General features: G+C 43.1%; 1 protein-coding gene across 1 annotated transcript in view; it reads right to left on the bottom strand.

Annotated features, from left to right (window-relative positions):
• Positions 1 to 25,644, bottom strand: part of LOC120021001 (colorectal mutant cancer protein-like) — a 154,929-nt gene that overhangs the window by 9,334 nt on the left and 119,951 nt on the right. The window contains exons 24-25 of the mRNA XM_038964665.1: positions 15,394 to 15,628; positions 14,453 to 14,665 (exon numbers count right to left, since the gene is read on the bottom strand). Of these exons, the coding sequence (XP_038820593.1) occupies positions 14,453 to 14,665; positions 15,394 to 15,628 (448 nt within the window). The remainder of the gene's footprint in view (positions 1 to 14,452; positions 14,666 to 15,393; positions 15,629 to 25,644) is intronic.

The following is a 25,644-nucleotide window of genomic DNA, read 5'->3' as shown; positions in this document are numbered from 1 at the left end:
TATTTGTGGGTTCTTGTCTATGTGTAGTTGCCTGTTCAGCACTCTTTGTATAGCTTCACGGTTCATTTTGTTAGTTTTGTTCAGTGTTCATTCTTATAATAAAGAGAATGTACGCATACTACGCTGCGCCTCGGTCTCCTCCCTACGACGGCCGTGACAGTTTATTTGATATTTTTTGTTTTGTTTAAGTTTCTCTTTGTATTAAATATGTGGAACTCAACATCCGCTGCGCCTTGGTCCCGTTCTTACGACAGCCGTGACAAACAATTTTAGTAATCATTATTGGATTCTCTACCAGAAAGTCGGTTGGCCCTCTTCGATGTCACGTAGGTTGATACATTGCTATGTTTGAATTTATAAAGCCCTTTTACAAAAAGCCCCACTGTACCAAACATCATTACTAGACATATGAGTTACCACACCTGGTCTCAGGGATGGTTAACTCTATAAATTCCTTTGGTCTCTACTGAGATAACTAAAAGATGATTTATGTTTTTTGCACCTTATTTGTGGAACAATCTATAAAATGTGATGTTCTGGTGTCTCTAGTGTAATTCAGAAAGTTGATTGAGAACCTTATTACTGGTGAATGTGTTTTTTTTTAAATGAAAGATGTTTTTTCTTTCTGTTTGCATTTATATTTTCATGTGTGTATTTTCTGTAATTCAGGGCTCATCTGTAAAATAGACCTTGGTCTCAGAATGACCCTGATAGAATAAATTTAAATAAAAATCCACAAATGTAGACGTGATAGTCCGGCATCCCATTGTGACGTAGCTACATGGCTCTGAGACCACCATCTACTGTATGGGGGGTGATAAGAGACTTAATAAAGCCTAGGCAACCATGCCACCGTGTGGCTGCCTTACTAACGTCTGCGTTAAGCCTAGGCAACCGTACCACAGTGTGGCTGCCTTACTAACATCTGTGCGACGCCTGTGTGTTAATGAAAGTCATAAGGTGCATAGTTTATATTTATACTAATTAAATCTCAACCATAAATGTTAGAAACGTACAGTTTTTCCCGTGTAAGCCGACATTCCGAAGTAGCCTCCGAGTGTAGCCTAAGGCTTGTGTATTTCCTGTTATTGCTAATGGCCTAGAAAAGATTATGTCCAATCTATAGGTAATCTATCTTTCCTTCAACACCTCATGGCATGGTATGTTATTTTATCTTCCTGTATACATATCTAAATGTTGTTAGTCAATCACAGACTGTGTTGTTACCAGTTCCCAGTAGCCTACATCAGACAACCAATAAGAGTTGTGTCCCCAGCTTTCAGTCGAATAGAGGAGTTCATAGGCTTTCCAGAGGGTCCTTGCTATTCGGGATCCCTGGCATGTCCCTACTTCTATCAAGTGTAAATGTAAAATGGTTAAGTTTAGTGTTAGTTTAGGGTTCAGGGTTAGGACGTCCCAAGGAATCTGGATAGCAGTGGCCGTTCATAGAGTGAGAGACTGGCACGGTATTTGAGAGCTCAGCGGCGACACAGACATAATTTTTTTATTTTTTACAAGCGGCACAATCGATTTTCGAGTGTCTGCCCCAGATAGTTTCCTCAAATCAAATCAAATTACATTGAGTCAGTATGTTGGCAGCAGCCACTCAATGTTAGTGATGGCTGTTTAACAGTCTGATGGCCTTGAGATAGAAGCTGTTTTTCAGTCTCTCGGTCCCAGCTTTGATGCACCTGTACTGACCTCGCTTTCTGGATGATAGCGGGGTGAACAGGCAGTGGCTCGGGTGGTTGTTGTCCTTGACGAGGCGCTGCTGCGCCTTCTTCACCACGCTGTCTGTGTGGGTGGACCATTTTAGTTAGTCAGTGATGTGTACGCCGAGGAACTTAAGACTTTCCACCCTCTCCACTACTGTCCCGTCAATGTGGATAGGGTGTTTCCTGAAGTCCACGATCATCTCCTTTGTTTTGTTGACATTGAGTGTGAGGTTATTTTCCTGACACCACACTCCGAGGGCCCTCACCTCCTCCCTGTAGGCCGTCTCGTCGTTGTTGGTAATCAAGCCTACCACTGTAGTGTCGTCTGCAAACTTGATGATTGAGTTGGAGGCGTGCATGGCCACACAGTCGTGGGTGAACAGGGAGTACAGGAGAGGGCTGAGAAGGCACCCTTGTGGGGCCCCAGTGTTGAGGATCAGCGGGGTGGAGATGTTGTTCCCTACCCTCACCACCTGGGGGCAGCCCATCAGGAAGTCCAGGACCCAGTTGCACAGGGCGGGGTCGAGACACTTAATGACGAGTTTGGAGGGTACTATTGTGTTAAATGCTGAGCTGTAATCGATGAACAGCATTCTTACATAGGTATTCCTCTTGTCCAGATGGGGTAGGGCAGTGTGCAGTGTGATTGTGATTGCGTCGTCTGTGGATCTATTGGGGCAGGTAGGGTGGAGGTGATATGGTCCTTGACTAGTCTCTCAAAGTACTTCATGATGACGGAAGTGAGTGCTACGGGGCGGTAGTCATTTAGCTCAGTTACCTTAGCTTTCTTGGGAACAGGAACAATGGTGGCCCTCTTGAAGCATGTGGGAACAGCAGACTGGGATAAGGATTGATTGAATATGTCCGTAAACACACCAGCCAGCTGGTCTGCGCATGCTCTGAGGACGCGGCCGGGGATGCCGTCTGGGCCTGCAGCCCTGCGAGGGTTAACACGTTTAAATGTTTTACTCACGTTGGCTGCAGTGAAGGAGAACCCGCAGGTATTGGTAGCGGGCCGTGTCAGTGGCACTGTATTGTCCTCAAAGCGAGCAAAGAAGATGTTTAGTCTGTCTGGGAGCAAGACATTGTGGTCCGCGACGGGGCTGGTTTTTCTTTTATAGTCCGTGATTGACTGTAGACCCTGCCACATACCTCTCGTGTCTGAGCCGTTGAATTGCGACTCCACTTTGTCTCTATACTGGCGCTTAGCTTGTTTGATTGCCTTGCGGAGGGAATAGCTACACTGTTACCATGCTGGTAATTTATGAACATTTGAACATCTTGGCCATGTTCTGTTATAATCTCCACCCGGCACAGCCAGAAGAGGACTGGCCACCCCTCATAGCCTGGTTCCTCTCTAGGTTTCTTCCTAGGGAGTTTTTCCTAGCCACCGTGCTTCTACACCTGCATTGCTTGCTGTTTGGGGTTTTAGGCTGGGTTTCTGTACAGCACTTTGAGATATCAGCTGATGTTATAAGGGCTAGATAAATACATTTGATTTGATTTGTTTGTATTCAGTCATGTTTCCAGTCACCTTCCCCTGATTAAAAGCAGTGGTTTGCGCTTTCAGTTTTGCGCGAATGCTGCCATCAATCCACGGTTTCTGGTTGGGGAATATTTTAATAGACGCTGTGGGTACAACATCACCGATGCACTTGCTAATAAACTCGCTCACCGAATCAGAGTATTCATCAATGTTGTTGTCCGCCGCTATGCGGAACATATCCCAGTCCACGTGAACGAAGCAATCTTGAAGCGTGGAATCAGATTGGTCGGACCAGCATTGAACAGACCTGAGCGCGGGTGCTTCCTGTTTTAGTTTCTGTCTATAGGCTGGGAGCAACAAAATGGAGTCGTGGTCAGCTTTTCCGAAAGGAGGGCAGGGGAGGGCCTTATATGCGTCTGTAAGGCGTGCGTAACTGTTGGCAGGGAAGTCAAACGCAGGAGAGCAGAACGTGGTGAATAGCCGGAGCAGTTTAATATATAAAACTAACGGCATATAAAACAACAAACACATGGGTACAAAACCCGTAGCGCACCAGTAACACATAGCACGAATAACTTACAAATAAACAATTCCCAACAAGGACATGGGGGAAACAGAGGGAACATATACAACATGTAAATAGGGAATTGAAACCAGGTGAGTGTGAAAACAAGACAAAACAAATGGAACATGAAAAATAGATCGGCGATGGCTAGCGTCGCGGAAGTTAGAATAACAATGATCTAGGGTTTTGCCAGCCCATGTTGCGCAATCGATGTGCTGATAGAATTTAGGAAGCCTTAGAGATTATGAAAATAATGACCAATATGTCCTTGATCCAATTGAGGAGTAAGTAGGCATATTTAAGTTGTGATATCGTTAGGAAATATTTAGGCCTACTGTGTTGATAAATTTGACGTTTTTTTATAATACATTTTTGTTGATAACGAGTTGATAACGTATTGTAGAAAGTACGTATATTATTTACTGTGTCGATAGGGGAGTAGGCTAGTGTACAATAACGTCATGGTTGAATTAAATTGTAAATGAAAATATACACGTGGTGCTATAGGATATATACATATTTTACATTGTAATACACTACCACTACATACAATTGTACTATAGGATATATACATATTTTACATTATAATACACTACTCTTACATGCCATTGTGTGCTGAAGCTATGGGTTTATTTTTTGGTTCCAACAGGGTTCTTTGGCATTCACCAAAAGATAACCCTTTTTGGTTCCAGGGAGAAGTATTTTTGGTTCCATGTAGAACCTTCTGTGGAATGGAGCCAAAAAGGGTTCTACCTAGACACAGAAGGGGTTGTACCTGGAACCAAACATGGTTCTCCTATGGGAACAGCAGAAGAATCCTGTTAGTTTGTAGATAGCACCTTTTTATCTGAGTGTAGGCCTATATTGCAGTGGTGGTTCTGTGGTTTTCTGTAAAAAATGTAATTAATTGGTGGTGGTGAGTTAAGATAATCAGAAATACTAGGAAAAGTCCCCACGTTTAGCACACATTTGCAAGTAGGGTAAGAAACCTGTATTCTGAGGCATGTGATCACTCAACATTGACAGGACCAACAAAAAAAGACATGCTCACATGCACCGTTATGCAATTATTAGGAGACTAGATACAAATAGCTAATCCTGGCTACCAATGTTCTAGCATTAATTTATTGAGGCAAGCAGATCAGAGAGATGTCAAGGTGGTACCCAAGCATATGCCATGTGTATATGCGACACACATAAATATGAATGGTCATATTTTTGATGTTATATTTTGTTTGTTATTTTATGGAGCCATCCCTTTATGGAGCCATTTTGTAGGCCTCACAGGTATTTGCATTTAATGTATGTATATGATTACTGCCGCTAGGGGGAGCTGTGACATCAATGCAGTGCGTTAGTGAGATCTTGGAGATTTCTTCATTCTTGGAGAATGATTAGTTCTGAAAAAAAATGGTTGGTATTTTCCCCATTGTAAGTAATGGAGTTAGGCTAGATTGCGAATGGTTTACATGTAAGAGAATAGATTAAGATGGCATCCAAACTTTCTGTACTTTTTTTTGTTGATCCAATTTGTTTTATTTTCTATGAACAAAGGCTGTTTACTTTAGGTAATATATGTAAATATGTGATGTCACAATAAAATGTGTTAGTGTTAATATTTCTATGAAAATATCGTTTAACAGTTCTCTAGCTTGATGCTAACCAAATTTAGCTTGGCTAAGCGATAGTTAGCTCTAGTTGGTTTTAGTCAATGTCAGTTTACATATGTTAGCGTTAGTGGTTAATAATGTAATGGTTGTAGCATTGTTTCGCATAGGCGTCCAGTAATTTCGTCTTTTCGAAATTGACACTGATAGTACAGTGAGTTATATATAAATGTGAATGTGTGTATGGTGACTCCAGGTTTGGATGAACGGACCAATGGGACTGCCATGGGCAAGTCCCTTGACATGTACCAGGAATGGTGGAAGGACAATCTGAAGGTAATTAGCTTAGCACACAACAGCAGCGTCCAGGCCTCCAGAATACTCACCCTATCGCCTGCTGTACGAACGGGAGCTGTTTACTGAGGTAAACAATGTAATTGCATATAAAACTATTGCATATACTGTAGTATAAAAAAAACGTGATTAACTTAGTGTTTTCTTTTTTCTTTTCTTTTAAATTTTACCCCCCTTTCTCCCCAATTTCGTGGTATCCAATTGTTAGTAATTACTATCTTGTCTCATCGCTACAACTCCCGTACGGGCTCGGGAGAGACGAAGGTCGAAAGCCACGCGTCCTCCGAAACACAACCCAACCAAGCCGCACTGCTTCTTAACACAGCGCGCATCCAACCCGGAAGCCAGCTGCACCAATGTGTCGGAGGAAACACTGTGCACCTAGCTACCTTGGTTAGCGCGCACTGCACCCAGCCCGCCACAGGAGTCGCTGGTGCGCGATGAGACAAGGATATCCCTACCGGCCAAACCCTCCCTAACCCGGACGACGCTAGGCCAATTGTGCGTCGCCCCACAGACCTCCCGGTCGCGGCCGGCTGCGACAGAGCCTGGGCGCGAACCCAGAGTCTCTGGTGGCACAGCTAGCGCTGCGTTGCAGTGCCCTAGACCACTGTGCCACCCGGGAGGCCCAACTTAGTGTTTTCTATTGCAATTTTTGCATAACGTACTTTGAGATCACTGATACTCCACCTGATGTGGTGTAAGTTGTCGAACCAGATCAGAACGCCTTTGAGGACCACCTTCAGGCACGGACTGAGAAGGATGTGGAGGTTCTTGACCAGGCACATTTTTTTGTCCGCTGTTAATTTATTTTCTGGCCTTCCAAGAGATATAAGAGATGTATTTATAATAATATGAAATATAATTGCATGTATTTCTATAATCAATCAAGGTGAGACTGAACATGAACAAGGCGCATGAGAAAAAGGAGAGCCACCGGAAGAGAATCAAGGGGACCAAGTGCTTTGACATCCGGGCAAATGTCATGGCTTGGAAGAAGGACGAAAGGAAGGCGAGACCTGGGAAAGCTTGGTGCTCTTTCGCTCCTAGCTGGGGTCACCATCTGTTAAGGTGAATTTAAATCTCAGATAACTATCTGCATTTGCCTCCTCGTGGTGGGCGGCATCGCCATGGTGTCAGCAGTACCAACACTGGCCCAGGGGTTATCTCCAAATAGTCAATCTCAAGGCTAACCACTGGGTCACGTTAAGTAACCGCCATTTCCAGGTAGGTACTGTTAAGGTGTATGACTCCAGTGGTCATGACACCACCCTGGAGTTTCTCTCACAACTCATCTCTCTATCTTTTCCAGGGACCATCCCTTACCAACCCCACTAACATAAACAATTAGACAGGTATCCTTTATTTTCTGTCTGCCATTAACATTATTGCATGTCTAATCAAACATTTAAAATAATCATTCAATAACTGTATTTTTACATACCTGATAATCCTTTAACCTGTGTGTTTGCTTGTTTACGTCTGTCTCCTACCCTGTTCCCTTTACTCTGCTCCTGTTCTCCAGGACCTAGGGGTTCTGCCCAACACCCAGACATGGATCCACCTGATGTCCTCCATTACCAACCACCCTCCAACTTTTCATTACATCAGCTCCTGTTATTGTCATGTTGTCATTATCTGCTAAGAAAGAGCAAGAAAACTATCATACTGGGCACATAATGTGAGCTGCACAGATTAGCTACAAACACTAACACTGCAAACACTCAGAACAAAGAGGGCAGCAGCGCCTGGACTTTGCAGTTTCCCTCTTTGAGTCCACTACCTGTTGAAAACAAGTGACAGGCAGAACCTCTCATCCACACTCACCTCCTCTCTATTCCACACACCAGAATTCAGTATTTCAGTCTATGATTGCCATGTGAGTATAAAAAAATCAGAAAGTAAATTGACACACATACCAAAAAAAATCTACGTTTATGTATTTAAATCTAAAATATTGCCAGATTGGTTTTCACAGCTGTGTAATAAGGTGTTTATTATTTTGAATAGTAACGTATCCCTTGGTGGTATTTGTTTGGTCAACATGATTAATTATACAATAGATATAGATATATATTCAACCACAAGGGTGTACTTTTTTAAGTCATAATAGAGGACTACTGAAACAATATTATTTCAGTGTAGATAACGGAAGGCCTGTTTAAAATGAAATCATGTCAGCCAGACAAGCCAGTGTATGAATCAATTGTATTTGCATATGAATGGAGTGGACATTAGCTGACTTTGTGATCTGTAAGGTAAGTAACAATGTATGGGGGGGGGGGGGTGCATTTAAATGATGTCATTTTTTACCCGGATGCCCGTTCATCCAAAAAAAGCAGAAGATGGTAAATAACATGAATCGCAATGGTTAGCCTATGCAAATTAATAGGAATACATTTAGCCTAATTGGTAACAAATATGACGTGTGGCAAAGTCAGGATCCTAGTCAGGCTTTTGTTTGTCAAATCCAGATTAAATATAGGTCTTCATTAATTCAAATGTGTAGGCGATTGTGGGCTAAATCAATGACAAACAGCTGAAATGTTCAGGCTTCATAATGATCTGTGATCAAAACAGGCTGGGGTGTTTTGGTTCCATTTAGTCTAAGGATATGTATAAGAACGCAACTACACTGAAATTAATAGCCTGATTCAATGGGATTCTCCTGAATAATACATGTTTTTATCTGTTAAACTGTTTGGTCTATGCATAGACCCATACCAACGATTTGGTATTTTGTGGTAGGCATGGCTCTAAATGGCAGAGTATTTAATAAAACAACCACATTTTCCTGTGATGTTTAGGCTGAGCAAGACCTTCGATAGGCTAGTAGACTATATGGAAATAATTGTGGAGTGAATCATTGTTACTGCCTCGATCGCTTTATATAATCTGAACCATTGCTTTTCCTATGGCTAAGCAAACAAGTAGTAGCATATGCTTTTTGCCCGTCTCTATAACAAGGGTTAGGCCAACAGTAAATCCTCACAAACCCCCTCAATTCGAAACCCTGCTTTTAACCATAAGACATCTCCACAGAAATGTATAGCCTAAGGATTGCATGGTGACAGTGATTGTGTCTGTTAATCCGGTAAAGTGGGAAGTGGGGGAAAAATTTGATCAAATCACGACATCAGTGATTTTCAGGTCAGAGAAAGATGCCAGAGTTTCTGAATTGGAATTCTGAGTTGGATGACCTTTCAAAACAAACAAAAAAAATCCCAGAGTTCCCAGTTGTCTTGAACGCACTAAAGTCAGAGTTTGCCGACTTCCGAGTTGTTTTGAATGCGCCACTAGAGACCTAGGCTACCTCTTATTTCTCAATAGGGCTACCTCCAACAAAGAAGCCCTTGTGTCTGTATTGATGTGAGAAATAGGCATATCTACACAGTAATGGTGGCTGGCTGCGATATCAACTAGCCTAATCATTTTTGTATTAAGGTGATAGGTCTATTTTAGATAAATCGACAAATGAAATTGATTACATTACTCTGGCAATTATTTTATTTTTTTTACAAAATCAAGACGTTTGTAAAGTGACATCATGGTGAGATCTTTAATAATAAACTAAACAGACACTTAAACTAACACGTGACGCGTAACACGTAAACATTTTTAAGGCGTTCATGGTAAGATAATTCATAATAAACATACAAGCAAACTGACGCGACGGGAACACAACGTGAATACTATGTCTACATAACGTGAACGCGTCAGCAGTTTGACGCCTTAGAAAAAAATTGCATTGACAGTCCATGTTAATTCATGGCAGTATTTTATGGCGCTAGGAACATGTTTGGTGACTTCATGAGAGGTATCAGTAGCTTCACAGGTATTAATTATGGCCTTTATCACCCCCATAACCATCCGCGGGGGATGCACAGCCTGACCGCACAATCCCAACCAACGCATTCTGTGTACACGTCCTCTATTCATTTGAATGTATTGACAGTTGGAGAAATTGCTTGATCCGTGCTGAGAATTGCAAAATTATGAAAGCCAACGGGACAATATTCTAAAACACTGTTGTGCGTACATGTTTTGGACACTGATCCGCGCTTTACAGTGATTAAGTTAACAAAAATCCCTTTATAATAACACATTCCATCATCGCATTTGCCTAATGGCATACAGTTCAGCAGAAGCGTTTTTACAATTTACACACGGGGAGGGTCTTAGCAGGGTTTGGAAAAATGTGTCCTTTTATAAACACATTTCATGCAATTCTACGTAATTTAGGCCTACATGAGAGGAGACATTATCTGAATATTTTTTACACTACGCAAAGGACCAAAATGAGTGGCTACTCTTGACACTGTCAAACAGATTAAAAAAAACAACCTCGGCCCGATTTCCAAAAAGCATTCATTGTCATTAACTTAGCCTTAAGATGCTTTTGGGAAACCGGGCCTTGGTCTTGACCTGGCCCAGGTCCAATAAAAATAAAGGAGACACAGATTGTACAACAATATTATAGGTAACAGAAGGCTACAAAATCAACTTTCCAGTGGCACTGACTCACCCAATTATGAAGACAGCATGAATATGCGTAGCCTAGGCTTCTCACCGTACCAGTGATGGTCTCAAGATAGTTACTTAAAAACAGTGCTGTTCTTCAGAGTTGTTGTGAGAGACAAAAACGGTTGTTTTTACTGACAAATGAGTTTCTCTTTTCAGCAGTAGGAATTTGCTTTCCAAACGTATTTCCAGCGATTGTATTTAGATATTTGCATAAGGCCTTTAGCCATTCACTGACAGCGCAAAGATAAATAGAATCCATAGAACGAAAGTGCCCATTCAAGTCAGAACTGACAACCATTTTGAGCATACCCATGAGTTTTGTTGACGCTGAGAACAGAATATATATACATTTTTAAATAACATTCTTAGAACGTTCTTTGAACGTTACCAATGTTTTCCTGTGGTTTTTATGGAAAGTTTTCTTAATGTTTTGAGAACAGGACTTGAAATTGAACCATGAGGAAACATAATGCTGAAGTACTGGAATTACAGAAGAACGTTGTTTCTCAACATTCTTTGAACGTTCTGAGAACTTTAAAAATAACCATGAGAAACCTGTATAAAATGTTATGGGAAAGTTTTATGCAAAATGGCCATAGGACAACCACGCTTTTAGCAAGCTCTAAGAAACATATGGGTCTCAGAACACAGTGGTGGAAAAAGTATCCAATTGTGATACTTGAGTAAAAGTATAGATACCTTAATAGAAAGTTACTCAAGTAAAAGTCAGCCAGTAAAATACTACTTGAGTAAAAGTCTAAAAGTATTTGGTTTTAAATATACTTAAGTATCAATATTAAATGTAATTGCTAAAATATACTTTAGTATAAAAAATTCCTTATATTAAGCAAAATATTAACAATTATCTTGTTTTTAAAATGTACGGATAGCCATGGGCACACTTCAACACTATGACATTATTTACAAAAGATGCATTTGTATTTAGTGAGTATGCCAGCCCAGAGGCAGTAGAGATGACCAAGTGTTAGCTTGATAAGTGAGTGAAATTGACAATTATTCTGTCCTGCTAAGCATTCAAAATGTAACGAGTACTTTTGGTTGTCAGGGAAAATGTATGGAGTAAAAAGTTCAATATTTTCTTCAGGAATGTAGTGAAGTAAAAGTAAAAGCTGTAAAAATATGAATAGTAAAGTACAAATATTACTAAAGTAGTACTTTAAAATATTTTGACTTAAGTACTTTACACCACTGTCAGAACGTTATGTGCTAGCTGGGTTCTATGGATAATATTTCTGTTGCCACAACACAACAAGCCATTCAATATTTGGCAAGTGTACTGCCCAAATTAAGGTAGTGTTCAGACAGGAGTAATTATATAATTTAGGAAATATTATTTAAATTTGTCAGGGGGTGCTGCAACACATTCAACGCCTCTACTTCCTGTGGCTATGTGATTTGGAGAAGGTAATCTGATTCTAGATCTGTGGTTAGGGGCAACTTTTTCCTCAAGCTGTCACATTCAGTAAAAAGACTGGTCTTATAGGTGGCAGCACTACCACCAACCCAGGGGAGAACGACTGCCCCCTCTCATTGAAACCATGAAGTTCAAAGCCTTCCAGTGTACTGCAGGCTGTTGTTTCCAGAAAGCAGGGTCCCCCATTATAATGAATAGGAAAATGGCAATCTTCGTGGTCAATATTAGTGTAAATTTAAAAAAAATTAGAAGACAATCATGGTACCAATAATTGCTTCTAATACACCAGATGTATGTCCTTGAAACTATTACTTTAAAATAGCACACAAAAGTAATAAGGATAATTTAACAGCTAATGGCAGCCTGCAGTACACCGGCCAGCTTTCAACTTGAGATACTCAATAAGAGGGGGCAGCACTGAACTAGCCTGCAATGTCACTTCCTGGACTAGCTCAAATTGTGCATGTTATGTCTACATAACTCCCCTTGAGACTTCAAACATGGTGTGACGTCTTCAATGGCTTTGTCCATTCATATAGTCAATGCTTCAACCACATATCCCTGTGTATTGCCTTACACTTGGACTACAGAACAATACAGCTCGACTCACACTGGACAAGCATGTCAGACTATTCATTGAGCATGCTAAATGACTTATCGAGTTACAGGTATGCTGTCATACATTCAGGGCCTGCTATCCTGCTATCCTGATTTGATTACAGGGCTGTTGATGGAGATTGGAACATGGCTTCCATTAAGGTAGTGGGGAAATGGATATAGGAAGAGACAAGGGAGGAGGGGAAGATACTGGGAGATGCTGGTTAGTGTTGTGTGTGTGTGTGTGTGTGAGCGCGAGCGCGCACACGCGTGTTGGGTAATAACCTTTGTGCTGTGTGCATTTTGCTTGATTAGGCTTGCAGTGTGTGTGTGTCACAAACATCCACCGCTCCAGGTGATGAATGGCTCTGATCATGGGCTCTGACAGAGCGGAATGATCTAACATAGCGTGTGTGAGTGAGAGTGAGAGAGAGCATGCATGCCTATACACTCCCCCACAGCGGGAGGTATGTGTGACTATTAGAGTCTACCCCAGTGTGTGATGTGCAATCAAACAGGCCATTTCTAGACCCTAACAATAAGAATTGGTCTGTAGATATAAAAGGTAGCTGGTTTGAAAGCAGAGGGGGGGAGAAAGGCAATAATAGTGGCTGCTCTGTCTTTCACTCTGAAAAGCACCTGCATTTACAGATGGCCCTTTGATTGGCACGATCAACGCTGGCTGCTCCTAGCAACCGAGGAGTAAGCCTTATTGATAGCAGGGAGAGAAGGGGGGGGCTCGAGCTTTAAGGTAGTGTGTGTATGTGTGTCTGCACGTAAAGCTGTAAGGGTGTGTGTTGGAATGTTGTGTGCATGCCAAGAGATGTGAAGTGCATGTGTGTGTTCACGTAATCCCTGTCCCAGCCGGGGGACATGGAAGGGCACTGTTATCGTATCCAGTGGATTACAAGGCTAATGTAGTGCCACAAGCATTGGAAGCTCAAGGCTGTGATCAGAGAGAAGCACACCTCTATTCTATTCCCTTTCTTAATCCTGGCACACACACACAAATAAATACACAATTGATCTCTGTCTATATGTATTAAAGAAATGGGCAGAAAAGACTATGGATGGTGTGAGGGGCTTAGTGCTCTGATATCTAATTGACCTCCCAGACCTCTTGGAGTTCAGGTAAAAAAGTATTTGATAGTTTAGAATTGCACTTGGGACTCTGGAAGTCCTAATTCGTCTACTTTCTCTTCCCATTCTCTCAGTTTCTTCTCCTCTTATGCAGTACAGTATCTCACTCTCAGACTTCACCTCCATTTGCCTTCCTTCCTCCTTTCTTTTCCTTTCTTGTACTCACCATAGTCTTTTCTCTCCCCCCTTCTTCCACTTTTCCTCACTCTCAATACTCTTAAGTCCATTCTTGTACTCTCCCCCCATCTCCAGGTTTATTTGTTGTACTCTCACAGACACACAGTGGCCCCTTCTCTAGGGCCACATCTCAGAGTACAGACAGACAGCTCCCCAGAGGAAACCCCCAACAGACTGAGAAAGTCTGAAGTAGAGACTTCTTTCTCACAAAGGAGACTTTCACTAAGGGGAGCACTAGTGTGCAACTGCCAACCTTTCAGAGTGACAGGCCCTCTCAGCTTTAGGACTGTTGTGTATGGGGGCTCAGAAAAGAAGCACTCATTCCAGGAGCCAAATATATATACAGGCTGACAAGGTGTGAGGGAGATGGAGGAGGAAGAATGGGGGCAACAAGACAGAGGAAGGAGAGAGAGGGAAATGGGGGAGAGATACACTCCAACGAGAGGAGATTGAGAGAGAGACAAAGAGAGAGAGACTCCAAAGAGAGGAGAGAGAGAAGGGACTGGACAGAGCTGTGACTCAGCCTCCAGCCTCTTCATTGATTCATGTGACTGACTGGTTCAGAGTGAATGCTGCTGCGTACAGGAGAGAGACACACTGTATACAGGCCTCAATCTCAATTCAAGCCTGAACCCCGCTTTGTGGTAGACCTGTTGGGTCTGGGGCTTGTGTTTCCATAGGTGGACGAGGTCTCTTTTCGGGTTGGAGAATTTAGAGGGCGTAAATGTGGGTGCACCCTCACCCTGGCACTTGCCCCTGCTATGCGGCCAGTATACATCTTAGAGGCCAATGTTTGGGGGGGGGGGGTGTTTGGGCCAAGTGTGTGTGTATGCGTGTGTGTTGTCCACACACCTTAGCGGCTTGGCTCTTGTCTTTACTACTACTCCCAGTGGAGCTGAGGGATCTCCTGCGCTGCTCCTGCTGCTCCTCCACCTCGGCCTTGAGGTGCTCGATGTGCACCAGGTAGGCCTGCTCCTGGGCCTCCCGCGTGCTCAGCCGCAGCTCCACCGCCTTCTTCTCCTTCTCCAGCAGGTAGAGCTGGGCCTTCAGCTCCGCCATCTCCTCCTGAGGGGGGAGGAAGGGTTAACAAGCTAATATAAACAAGCTACAAGTTATTCTTATCAAGGGGTGCTGTAACCATATGGAAGAAAGGGAAAAAGAGAGGGAGGAAAGAAGGATAGACACTGAGTATACCAAACATCACAGCTCATTACCGTGCATTTTCACCACCTGTGAAGTTCATCATAACTCATTTCATCTGTAGCCTAATAAACTGCATGCTTTCCCAAGTCGTGGTGGGAGGATCACACAACATACCGTCACGTGACTCCAAGTTTACTTCGATATGATGGTTATTATATCGATATTTCTCACATAATTAATTTTATTGACACAAAAAGATCCCACCTCGTCTAGTGTATTTTGTTTTGTCGACATTTGGAAAGTATACAGACACGGTTTCCAACAGGTCTGTTGTGACATTATTTATCTGACATGTACTTTACTCGCGTAAAAAGGTTTGATGGAAACCTGGTTACAGACAGTGACTCAATTAGCCCATATCCATTTTTTTTTTTTAGATCGGTAAGTTAGTCTAGCGGCCAGCTATCTGAACTTGTAGTAATTGTGGTTGAATTAACAACCGGGGGTGCCCCCACTCTCACTCAGATATATTAAGAACTGCAAAAATGTCTCTCCACCACATGGCAAAATGAGTAGAATTGCATGAAAAGGCCCGTGTGTATGCTCTCCCTCCCACTCTCCTCTCCCCGCGCTCCCTCCCTCTCCCTCACCTTCATGGCCATGAGCTCCTGCATCAGCACAGCGTTCTCCAGGTCCAGACGGTGCGTATCTCCCCGGGGCTTGACCTCAAGGCTGAGGGGGTCGACGTGAACGCTCTCTAGCTCCAGCATGGTCAGCTTGACTGCCGCACGGTCATTCTTTAGCTGCTGCACGTAGTCTTTCAGTCGCTGTTCGTCCTCCTTGGAGAAGTCTGTGTCGCACGAGCTGGTCGTGGAACTGGTGGTGCTGCGCGCACACACACACACACACACAAAGATGAGAGATATCATAACATTTAGCTCTGTTGGATGATGGTCCCTCAACCATTCGAGACCCCTCCTACAGTCCCCACCCCAAGAAGAAGAAGAAGAATCCCCCAATGCACCAACAACCAAAAGAATGAACTAAAGAGAAAAAAGAAAAAAACAGAAGAAATCAACAAACAATACTAAACATTTTTTTTTTATTAAAACAAAGGACATCAAGGACAACTGAAATCATAACAGCAATGCCAACTGTATATGTTTGTGTGCATGTCTGGCACTATTACATGTATGTGTGTGTTCTTGTATGTGTTTATTTGCATGAGAGTGTGTATATGCGTGTACAAACACCTGCACGGCATCAGCCTCAGGCAAACCGGCATTAGTTGTAAAATCACTGCCCCTCAGTGTCATTCAAACATACTTTAATTATGTTTTATTTTTACTTTTATTTTTTATCTTTGACCATTCTATCTCCCGCACAGCAACTCCACTCCCACTTTTCTCAATCTATCTAATAAAATAGAATCCACAGATTGTGAGTTGAAGATAAATACTTTTACTAAGAGTATTAATATATTAGTAATTGACTGACCCGGTCTCTCCAGATCTCCTAACAGTCCTAACAGTAAAATTGACCTATTTCTTGGGTCAATTTTAGATCAATGCAATGCATTTTCAGCCATTCCTGAACCTGAGACCAGAAACAGGCTACCTGTCACGCCCTGGCCTTAGTATTCTTTGTTTTCTTTATTATTTTAGTTAGGTCAGGGTGTGACATGGGTATTTATGTGGGTTTTGTAGTGTCCAGGGTGATTGTAAGGTTTAGGGGGTTTATTTAGAGTAGTTGGGTTTATGTTTAGTATAGTTGTCTAGCAGTGTCTATGTTGTGTGTAGTTGTCTAGGAAAGTCTATGGTTGCCTGAATGGGTTCCCAATTAGAGACAGCTGGTTTCTGTTGTCTCTGATTGGGAGCCATATTTAGGGTAGCCATAGGCTTTAGTTTGTTGTGGGGAATTGTCTATGTCTGAACGTTTGTAGCCTGTGTGTGTGTGCACTACGTTTATTAGCTTCACGGTCGTTTATTGTTTTGGTAGTTTGTAAGTGTTTTGTTTCGTTTTGCCTTCTTCTATAATAAAAGAAGATGGCTTATTTTCCACATGCTGCGTCTTGGTCCGTCTCTCCTCCACACGATCGTGACAGAATTCCCCACCAACATTGGATCAAGCAGCATGAGCGGAACCAACAACAGCGGCAAAGTAACCAGGACTCATGGACATGGGAGGAAATATTGGATGGAAAGGGACCATGGGCTCAACCAGGAGAATATCGCCGCCCTAAAGCTGAGCTGGAGGCAGCGAAGGCAGAGAGGCGGAGATATGAGGAGGCAGCAAGGAGACGTGGCTGGAAGCCTGAAAAGCCCGTGAGTACTACCCAACAATTTCTTGGGGGGGGGGCTAAGAGGTAGTGGGCCAAGGGCAGGTAGGAGACCTGCGCCCACTTCCCAGGCTAACCGTGGAGAGCGGGAGTACGGGCAGACGCCGTGTTACGCAGTAGAGCGCACGGTGTCTCCTGTACGGGTGCATAGCCCAGTGCGGGTTATTCCACCTCCCCGCACTGGTAGGGCTAGATTGGGCATTGAGCCAAATGTCATGAAGCCGGCCCTACATATCTGGCCACCAGTACGTCTCCTTGGGCCGGCTTACATGGCACCAGCCTTACGCATGGTGTCCCCGGTTCGCCTACATAGCCCGGTGCGGGTTATTCCACCTCCCCGCACTGGTCGGGCGACGGGGAGCATTCAGCCAGGTAAGGTTGGGCAGGCTCAGTGCTCAAGGGAGCCAATACGCCTGCACGGTCCGGTATTTCCGGCGCTACCTCCCCGCCCCAGCCTAGTACCACCAGTGCCTACACCACGCACCAGGCTTCCAGTGCGTTTTCAGAGCCCTGTTCCTCCTCCACGCACTCTCCCTATGGTGCGTGTCTCCAGCCCAGTGCCTCCAGTTCCGGCACCACGCACTAAGCCACCTGTGCGTCTCCTGAGTCCTGTACACACTGTTATTTCTCCCCGCACTCGTCCTGAGGTGCGTGCCCTCAGTCCGGTACCACGCACCAGGCATATAGTGCGCCTTGAGAACTCAGTGTGCCCTGTTGTTGTTCCCCGCACTAGCCTGAAGGTGCGTGTCCTTAGCCCGGTACCTCCAGTTCCGGCACCACGCACCAGGCCTACAGTGCGTCTCAGCCGGCCAGAGTCTGCCGTCTGCCCAACGGCGCCTGAACTGTCCGTCTGCCAAGCGCCGCATGAACTGCCCGTCTGCCATGAGCCTACAGAGCCTTCCGCCAGACAGGAGCAGCCAAAGCCTTCCGCCAGACAGGATCAGTCTGAGCCATCCGTCTCCGCAGCGCCATCTGAGCCATCCGTCTCCGCAGCGCCATCTGAGCCATCCGTCTCCCCAGCGCCATCTGAGCCATCCGTCTCCCCAGCGCCATCTGAGCCATCCGTCTCCCCAGCGCCGTCTGAGCCATCCGTCTGTCCCGAGCCATTAGAGCCGCCCGTCTGTCCCGAGCCGTCAGAGCCGTTAGTCAGTCAGGAGCCGCTAGAGCCATTTGTCAGTCAGGATCTGCCAGACCCGCCAACCAGACAGGATCTGCCAGAGCCGCCAACCAGACAGGATCTGCCAGAGCCGCCAACCAGACAGGATCTGCCAGGGCCGCCAACCAGACAGGATCTGCCAGAGCCGCCAACCAGACAGGATCTGCCAGGGCCGCCAACCAGACAGGATCTGCCAGAGCCGCCAACCAGACAGGATCTGCCAGAGCCGCCAACCAGACAGGATCTGCCAGAGCCGTCAGCCAGCCATGAGCGTCCTGAGCCGTCAGCCAGCCATGAGCGTCCAGAGCCGTCAGCCAGCCATGAGCGTCCAGAGCCGTCAGCCAGCCATGAGCGTCCAGAGCCGTCAGCCAGCCATGAGCGTCCAGAGCCGTCAGCCAGTCATGAGCTGTCCCTCAGCCCAGAGCGGCTATTTATTCAGAACTGCCCCTCAGTCCAGAGCTGTCTCTCTGTCCGGAGCTGCCTTTCAGTCCGGAGTTGCCCCTCTATCCTGAGCTACCTCTCTATCCTGAGCTACCTCTCTATCCTGAGCTATTCCTCTATCCCGGTGCTGCCCCTTGTGTCGATGTTACCCAAAAGATTAAGTGGGGGTAATATGAGGGTGGTCATTTGTAGGGGGAGATATAAGCTGGGATTGACTATGGTGGGGTGGGGACCTCGCCCTGAGCCTGAGCCACCACCGTGGTCAGATGCCCACCCAGACCCTCCCCTAGACTTTGTGCTGGTGCGCCCGGAGTTCGCACCTTAAGGGGGGGGCTATGTCACGCCCTGGCCTTAGTATTCTTTGTTTTCTTTATTATTTTAGTTAGGTTAGGGTGTGACATGGGTATTTATGTGGGTTTTGTAGTGTCCAGGGTGATTGTAAGGTTTAGGGGGTTTATTTAGAGTAGTTGGGTTTATGTTTAGTATAGTTGTCTAGCAGTGTCTATGTTGTGTGTAGTTGTCTAGGAAAGTCTATGGTTGCCTGAATGGGTTCCCAATTAGAGACAGCTGGTTTCTGTTGTCTCTGATTGGGAGCCATATTTAGGGTAGCCATAGGCTTTAGTTTGTTGTGGGGAATTGTCTATGTCTGAACGTTTGTAGCCTGTGTGTGTGCACTACGTTTATTAGCTTCACGGTCGTTTATTGTTTTGGTAGTTTGTAAGTGTTTTGTTTCGTTTTGCCTTCTTCTATAATAAAAGAAGATGGCTTATTTTCCACATGCTGCGTCTTGGTCCGTCTCTCCTCCACACGATCGTGACACTACCTGAGGGCAATACCAATAAATGGTCTATTGATTCTGTATCCTCACAACAAAATCTGCAGAGCTTCGATGATTTTATACCCCAAATATCCAACATTTTGTTGGTGGCAAGAATTCTATATAACAATTTTAGCTGAAAAGCACGAAGTCTTGAATCTTCCGTTGTTTTATATATCAACCCATACACCCTGTACCATGGAATCGGTACATCAAAAATCTCTTCCCAACTATTTGCAATCTGTATGGCACAGTTGTCAACATCCTGGTCCTCAAATGAAACTGATATACTTTCCTATTTTTATTCCTCCGCCAGTTTTTATCCTTTATATTGGGCAGACAGACCAGTTCCTTACCTCCTCCCGCTGCCACAGGCCTCCTCAATTTTTGGGGTAATGCTGTAATCAATTGGTTGTACTCTTGGATTGAGCAGACCTTCCCGTACAATTCTGATAACTCCATGAAGGACATAACTCTCCCATTCCAATTTACAATATCATTTAAGAACAAGATACCCTTTTCAAACAGCTTTCCCATAAATACAGGTATTTTATCAACCAGCCCATTTGAGTTCAGCCATAATATTTGTTCTTTCTTTTCAGGGGGATGAAATTGAAATCGTAGCCAGCTCTGCAATGCTTGTTTGAAAAAGAGAGATACTTTGAGAAAAGTATAATTTTCAATTTATCGAAAATGAGAAAAGGCAATTTTTAAACAATGGATGAGCTTTTCTTAGTAATCTACTTGAGAACCATTTAGGGTTCAAATACAACCTTTGAATAAGTGAAGCTTTTAGAGAGAGGTTTAGTGCTTTTATATTTAATAATCTCAACCCACCCAATTCATATTCATTATATAGGTAGGCACGTTATCTTTTGTCTGGTTTAGCGTCCCAGATAAAGAAAAATATTTTTTGCTTATATGATTTGAAAAACGAATCATCCTTTTTCCTCTCCATAGTTGCAGGATCTTGTCTATTTTTACAAGTTTTCTATTGAAATTCATTGTGGAGAGCTTATTTATCTTATGTGATATGAATACCAAGTATGTCTACTTCACCATCAGCCCATTTTATAGATAAACTGCAGGGTAATGTAAAAGTTGTGTTTTTTAAAAGATCCAATACGTAATATTGTACACTTATCATAATTAGGTTTTAGCCCAGAGAGTACAGAAAAGTTATCTAGATCTTCAATGAGACATTGCAGGGATCTAGCATTCGAACTTAATACAAAACTTGAGTCATCGACATACATGGAGACCTTTTGTTTTTAAGCCTTGGATTTCTACACCTCAAATGTTGTAATTGGATCTGATTTTAATAGCTAGCATTTCGATGGCCATAACGAATAGATATGGTGACAGCGGGCACCCTTGTTTAACTCCTCTTGACAATTCAAAACTCTGAGAAGTAGCTGTTATTTACTATTTTACACCTGGGGTTGCTATACATTATTTTTACCCATTATATAAGAGAATTACCGAAATTGAAAAATCCAGGCATTTATAAATAAAATCCAGTCTTACTTTATCAAATGCCTTTTCAAAATCCGCTATAAATACCAGGCCTGGCTTCTTAGATGTTTCATGATGTTCTATTATTTCTAGTAGTTGTTGTATATTATCTCCAATGTATCGTCCATATAACAAACCTGTCTGATCAGGATGAACAATACCTACCATTTCACTAGTACTTTTGCATCACAACATTGAAGTGTAAGGGGCCTCCAGTTTTTTTAGATAGACTGGGTCTTTATATTTGCCATCTGGGTCTTGTTTTAATAATAGATAATAGAGAAATCAGACCTCCCTGACAGACTACCATTTCTATAGGAGTAGCTAAAACAATCTAACAATGGAGCTTTTAGTATATCAAAAAAGGCTTGATATACCTCTACCGGTATGCCATCAAGCCCTGGGGTTTTTCCAGACTGAAAGGATTTAATAGCCTCAAAGTTATTCCTCTGTAATTAGGCCTTCACACTGATCTTTCTGTATATTTGTTAATTTTCTTATTTATATTTATATTATTTAGAAATAATTCCTTAACGTAATCTTCATTCAGTGGGAGAGGAGGAGACGGAAAAGAGAACATCTGCCTAAAATAATTAGCTTCCTCTTTTAAAATATCATTCAAAGAATCATAGATGACTCCATCTTCAGTAACGAGTTTCTGCAAATTCATTTATGTTAGCATTCCTGTATTGAAGATTCAGGAAGAATTTTGGATCCACCTTCCTTGCGAATCATTCCTGACTATTTGCACATTCAGACCGAAATTTTTGTTAATGAATATCATCACACCTTTTGAGTTCCTTTGTCCATGATAGAAAATTATCTCCCCACCCCATTCCTTTTCCCACGCATCTTCATCTAAGGATGTATAGTGCGTTTCGTGTAAACAGTTTTATGTTGTATGTTATATTCCATTTATTTTAGCCATGTAAAGACTGATCTTTTTTTATAATCTGCTAAACCGTTACAATTATAACTGGCTATACTTATTTCACCCCTTCCCATAACTAGATACTATTCTCAGTCTAAATTGACCATAATTAGTGCTTGTAAAGTTACTGCCATCAGAGGTATTATGACGGTCAAAATTAGAGCTTTCAAATGTCTGATTTAGAATTCAAGAAATAGGTCCTAGCAATATTTGTTTTACTCCCTTGCCTATTTGCCTGTGAGCCAATGCCACAGATGTTATACAATTGAGACAAGATATTATGTGTGTAGTAAATCTGAGTAGGTTGATGTGTATGATATTGGATGTGATTTAGTGAGAGTGTGTACGATGTCTGTATAAGAGAAAGACTATAATGTCTTGTGTCCAAATAAATAATTACTCTGCCAATTTGCATGGTTGAGTGTCTATGTGTGTAACATAGACAACATAGACACTTTGATTGTTTTTACTCTTTGCTGTACACAGTGTCCTTGGGAGACGACGATGAAAATTGCGCTGCAGTGGATACCACCTCTACCCTCTGTTCTGTTGGCAAACGTACAGTCACTAAAGAACAAACTGGGTGAGCTCCAATCAAGACTATCCTATCAACGGGACCTGAAGAACTGTAATATTCTATGTTTCACAGAGTAGAATACATCTTGTTGGCTTTTCCATGCATCGTCAAGACCGGTCGTGTCACGTTCCTGACCTGTTTTGTATGTGTTTAATTGGTCAGGGCGTGAGTTGGGGTGGGTAGTCTATGTTATGTGTTTTCTATGTTGGGTTAATGGTTTGCCTGGTATGGTTCTCAATTAGAGGCAGGTGTGTGTCGTTTCCTCTGATTGAGAGCCATATTAAGGTAGGTTGTTCTCACTGTTTGTTTGTGGGTGATTGTTCCTGTGTCTGTGTATACCACATGGGACTGTTTCGTTTGTTCGTTCATTTTAGGTAGTCTGTTCCTGTTCGTGCGTTCTTCGTCTATATGTAAGTTCGTTTGTTTCAGGTCTGTTGCCTTCGTTTATTGTTTTGTAGTTTGTTCTAGTGTTTTGTCAGTGTTTCGTCTGTTTAAATAAATTCAGTATGTATTCATCACCCGCTGCGCCTTGGTCCGTTCAATCACCACTTGACGAACGTTACAGGTCGGCAGCTTTCTTTTTATTGGCCAGTCTGAAATATGGCTTTTTCTTTGCATCGCTGTCTAGAAGGCCAGCATCCTGGAGTCGCCTCTTCACTGTTGACGTTGAAACTGGTGTTTTGCGGGTACAATTTAATGAAGTTGCCCGTTGAGGACTTGTGAGGTGTTTGTTTTTCAAGCTAGACACTCGAATGTACTTGTCCTTTTGCTCAGTTGTGCTCGAGGGCCTCCCACTCCTCCTTCTATTCTGGTTAGAGCCAGTTTGCGCTGTTCTGTGAAGGGAGTAGTACACAGCGCAGTTTCTTGGCAATTTCTCGCATGCAATAGCCTTCATTTCTCAGAACAAGAAGAGACTGACGAGTTTCAAAAGAAAGTTCTTTGTTTCTGGCCCTTTTGAGCCTGTAATCAAACCCACAAATGCTGATGCTCCAGATACTCAACTAGTCTAAAGAAGGACAGTTTTATTGCTTCTTTAATCAGAACAACAGTTTTCATCTGTGCTAACATGATTGCAAAAGGGTTTTCTAATGATCAATTAGCCTTTTAAAATTATAAACTTGGATTAGCTAACACAACATCCCATTGGAACACCGGAGTGATGGTGGCTGATAATGGGCCTATGTAGATATTCCATTAAAAAATCAGCCGTTTTCAGCTACAATAATCATTTACAACATTAACAATGTCTACACTGTATTTCTGATCAATTTGATGTTATTTTAATGGACAAAACTATTTGCTTTTCTTTCAAACAGAAGGACATTTCTAAGTGACCCCAAACTTTTGAACGGTAGTGTGGTATGCAAAACTAACTATGCAAGAGATTTTGTTGTAGGTAGAACGCATCGGAGTAGGAATATATTGCATTGACATGCACGACTCATCCGTACTCTACACACACACACACACCGTGCAGCATAACCAACATACGCTTGTTTTGAGATAAAGCGAGAGCTGCATGTAGCCACGTGTGCACATTTGTTCATCCTTTGCTAGTTAGTGAGTTGTTAGCCCAGTTATAGATCATTTGTAATCCGCAATGGGGGAGGGATTGCTTCCTACAAGAGCACAAAACGTAAAAATTTCTAGACATCTTTGAAAAGCGAGTCTGGTAAATAGCTTTTTTTTGTCTTAAAAGGGTAGTGTTGTATTTTGAGACAGGCTTGAATAAGCTAAGTAGCCAATAGGCAGAGGGTAACATCATTTGTCAGATTTTCTGTAATAATGGTATGGGAATAATAATGCATTTTATTTTGTAAAGTGGTTTCTTGCATCAAACACGACAACATTTTCAGTCACCTTGTCTGAAGGACAAGAAGACCTGACATTGGCTCAGTGCTGGGGAGGGAACATTGGCTGCAGAACATACTATTTACCAAGTTTTAATCTATATTTTTTGTAGCTGACTAATTACCACTACAAACCGATAATTGCACTAAGAGCGCACTCAACAAGCTGTATACGGCCATAAGCAAACAAGAAAACGCACACCCAGAGGCGGCACTTCTCGTGGCCAATGATTTTAATGAAGGAGAACTGAAATCTGTTTTACCTCAATTTTATATCAGCATGTCACCTGTGCAACTGGAAGCGACAAAATTCTACATCCCCTTTACTCCAAAGACAGAAACGCATACAAGGCTCTCCCTACCCTCCCTTTGGCAAATCTGACCATAACTCAAAACAGGAAGTACCAGCTCAATACCAAAGTGGCCCGATGAAGCAGATGCTAAGCTACAGGACTGTTTCGCTAGCACAAACTGGAATATGTTCCAGGATTCATCTGATAACATTGAAGAGTTACCACATCAGTCTCTTCATTAATAAGTGCATTGACGACGTCATCCCCATATTGACCGTAAGTAAATAATATCCAGGCAACATCCACACTGAGCTAAAGGCTACAGCTGCCACTTTCAAGGTGCGGGATACTAATCCGGAAGCTTATAAGAAATCCAACTATGACCTCCGACGAGCCATTATACAGGCAAAGCGTCAATACGGGACTACAACGCCGGCTCTGACACTCGTCGGATGTGGCAGGGCTTGCAAACTTACAAAGGGAAACCCAAAGGGAACTACAAAGGGAAACCCAGCCGCGAACTGCCCAGTGACGTGACCCTACCAGACAAGCTAAATGCCTTCTATGCCCGCATCTAGACAAGTAAAACTGAACCATGCATGAGAACCCCAGCTGTTTTGGACGACTTTGTGATCTCGTTCTCCGTAGCCTATGTGAGTAAGACCTTTAAACAGGTTAACATTCACAAGGCCGCGCGGCCAGATGGATTACCAAGACAAGTACTTAGAGCATGCGCTGACCAGCTGGCTAGCGTCTTCACTGACATTTTCAACCTGTCCCTGACCCAGTCTGTAATACCAACATGTTTCAAGCAGACCATCATAGTCCCTGTGGCCAAGAAAGCCAAGGTAACCTGCCTAAATGACTGCCGACCCATAGCACTCATGTCTCTTGCCATGTAATGCTTTGAAAGGCTGGTCATGGCTCACAACACCATTATCCCAGAAACACTAGACCCACTCCAATTTGCATACCGCCCCAAC

The sequence above is a fragment of the Salvelinus namaycush genome, chromosome 26 (genome assembly GCF_016432855.1).
Source record: "Salvelinus namaycush isolate Seneca chromosome 26, SaNama_1.0, whole genome shotgun sequence".
NCBI lineage: Eukaryota > Metazoa > Chordata > Actinopteri > Salmoniformes > Salmonidae > Salvelinus > Salvelinus namaycush.
This window is presented reverse-complemented; position numbering and strand designations above follow the sequence as displayed.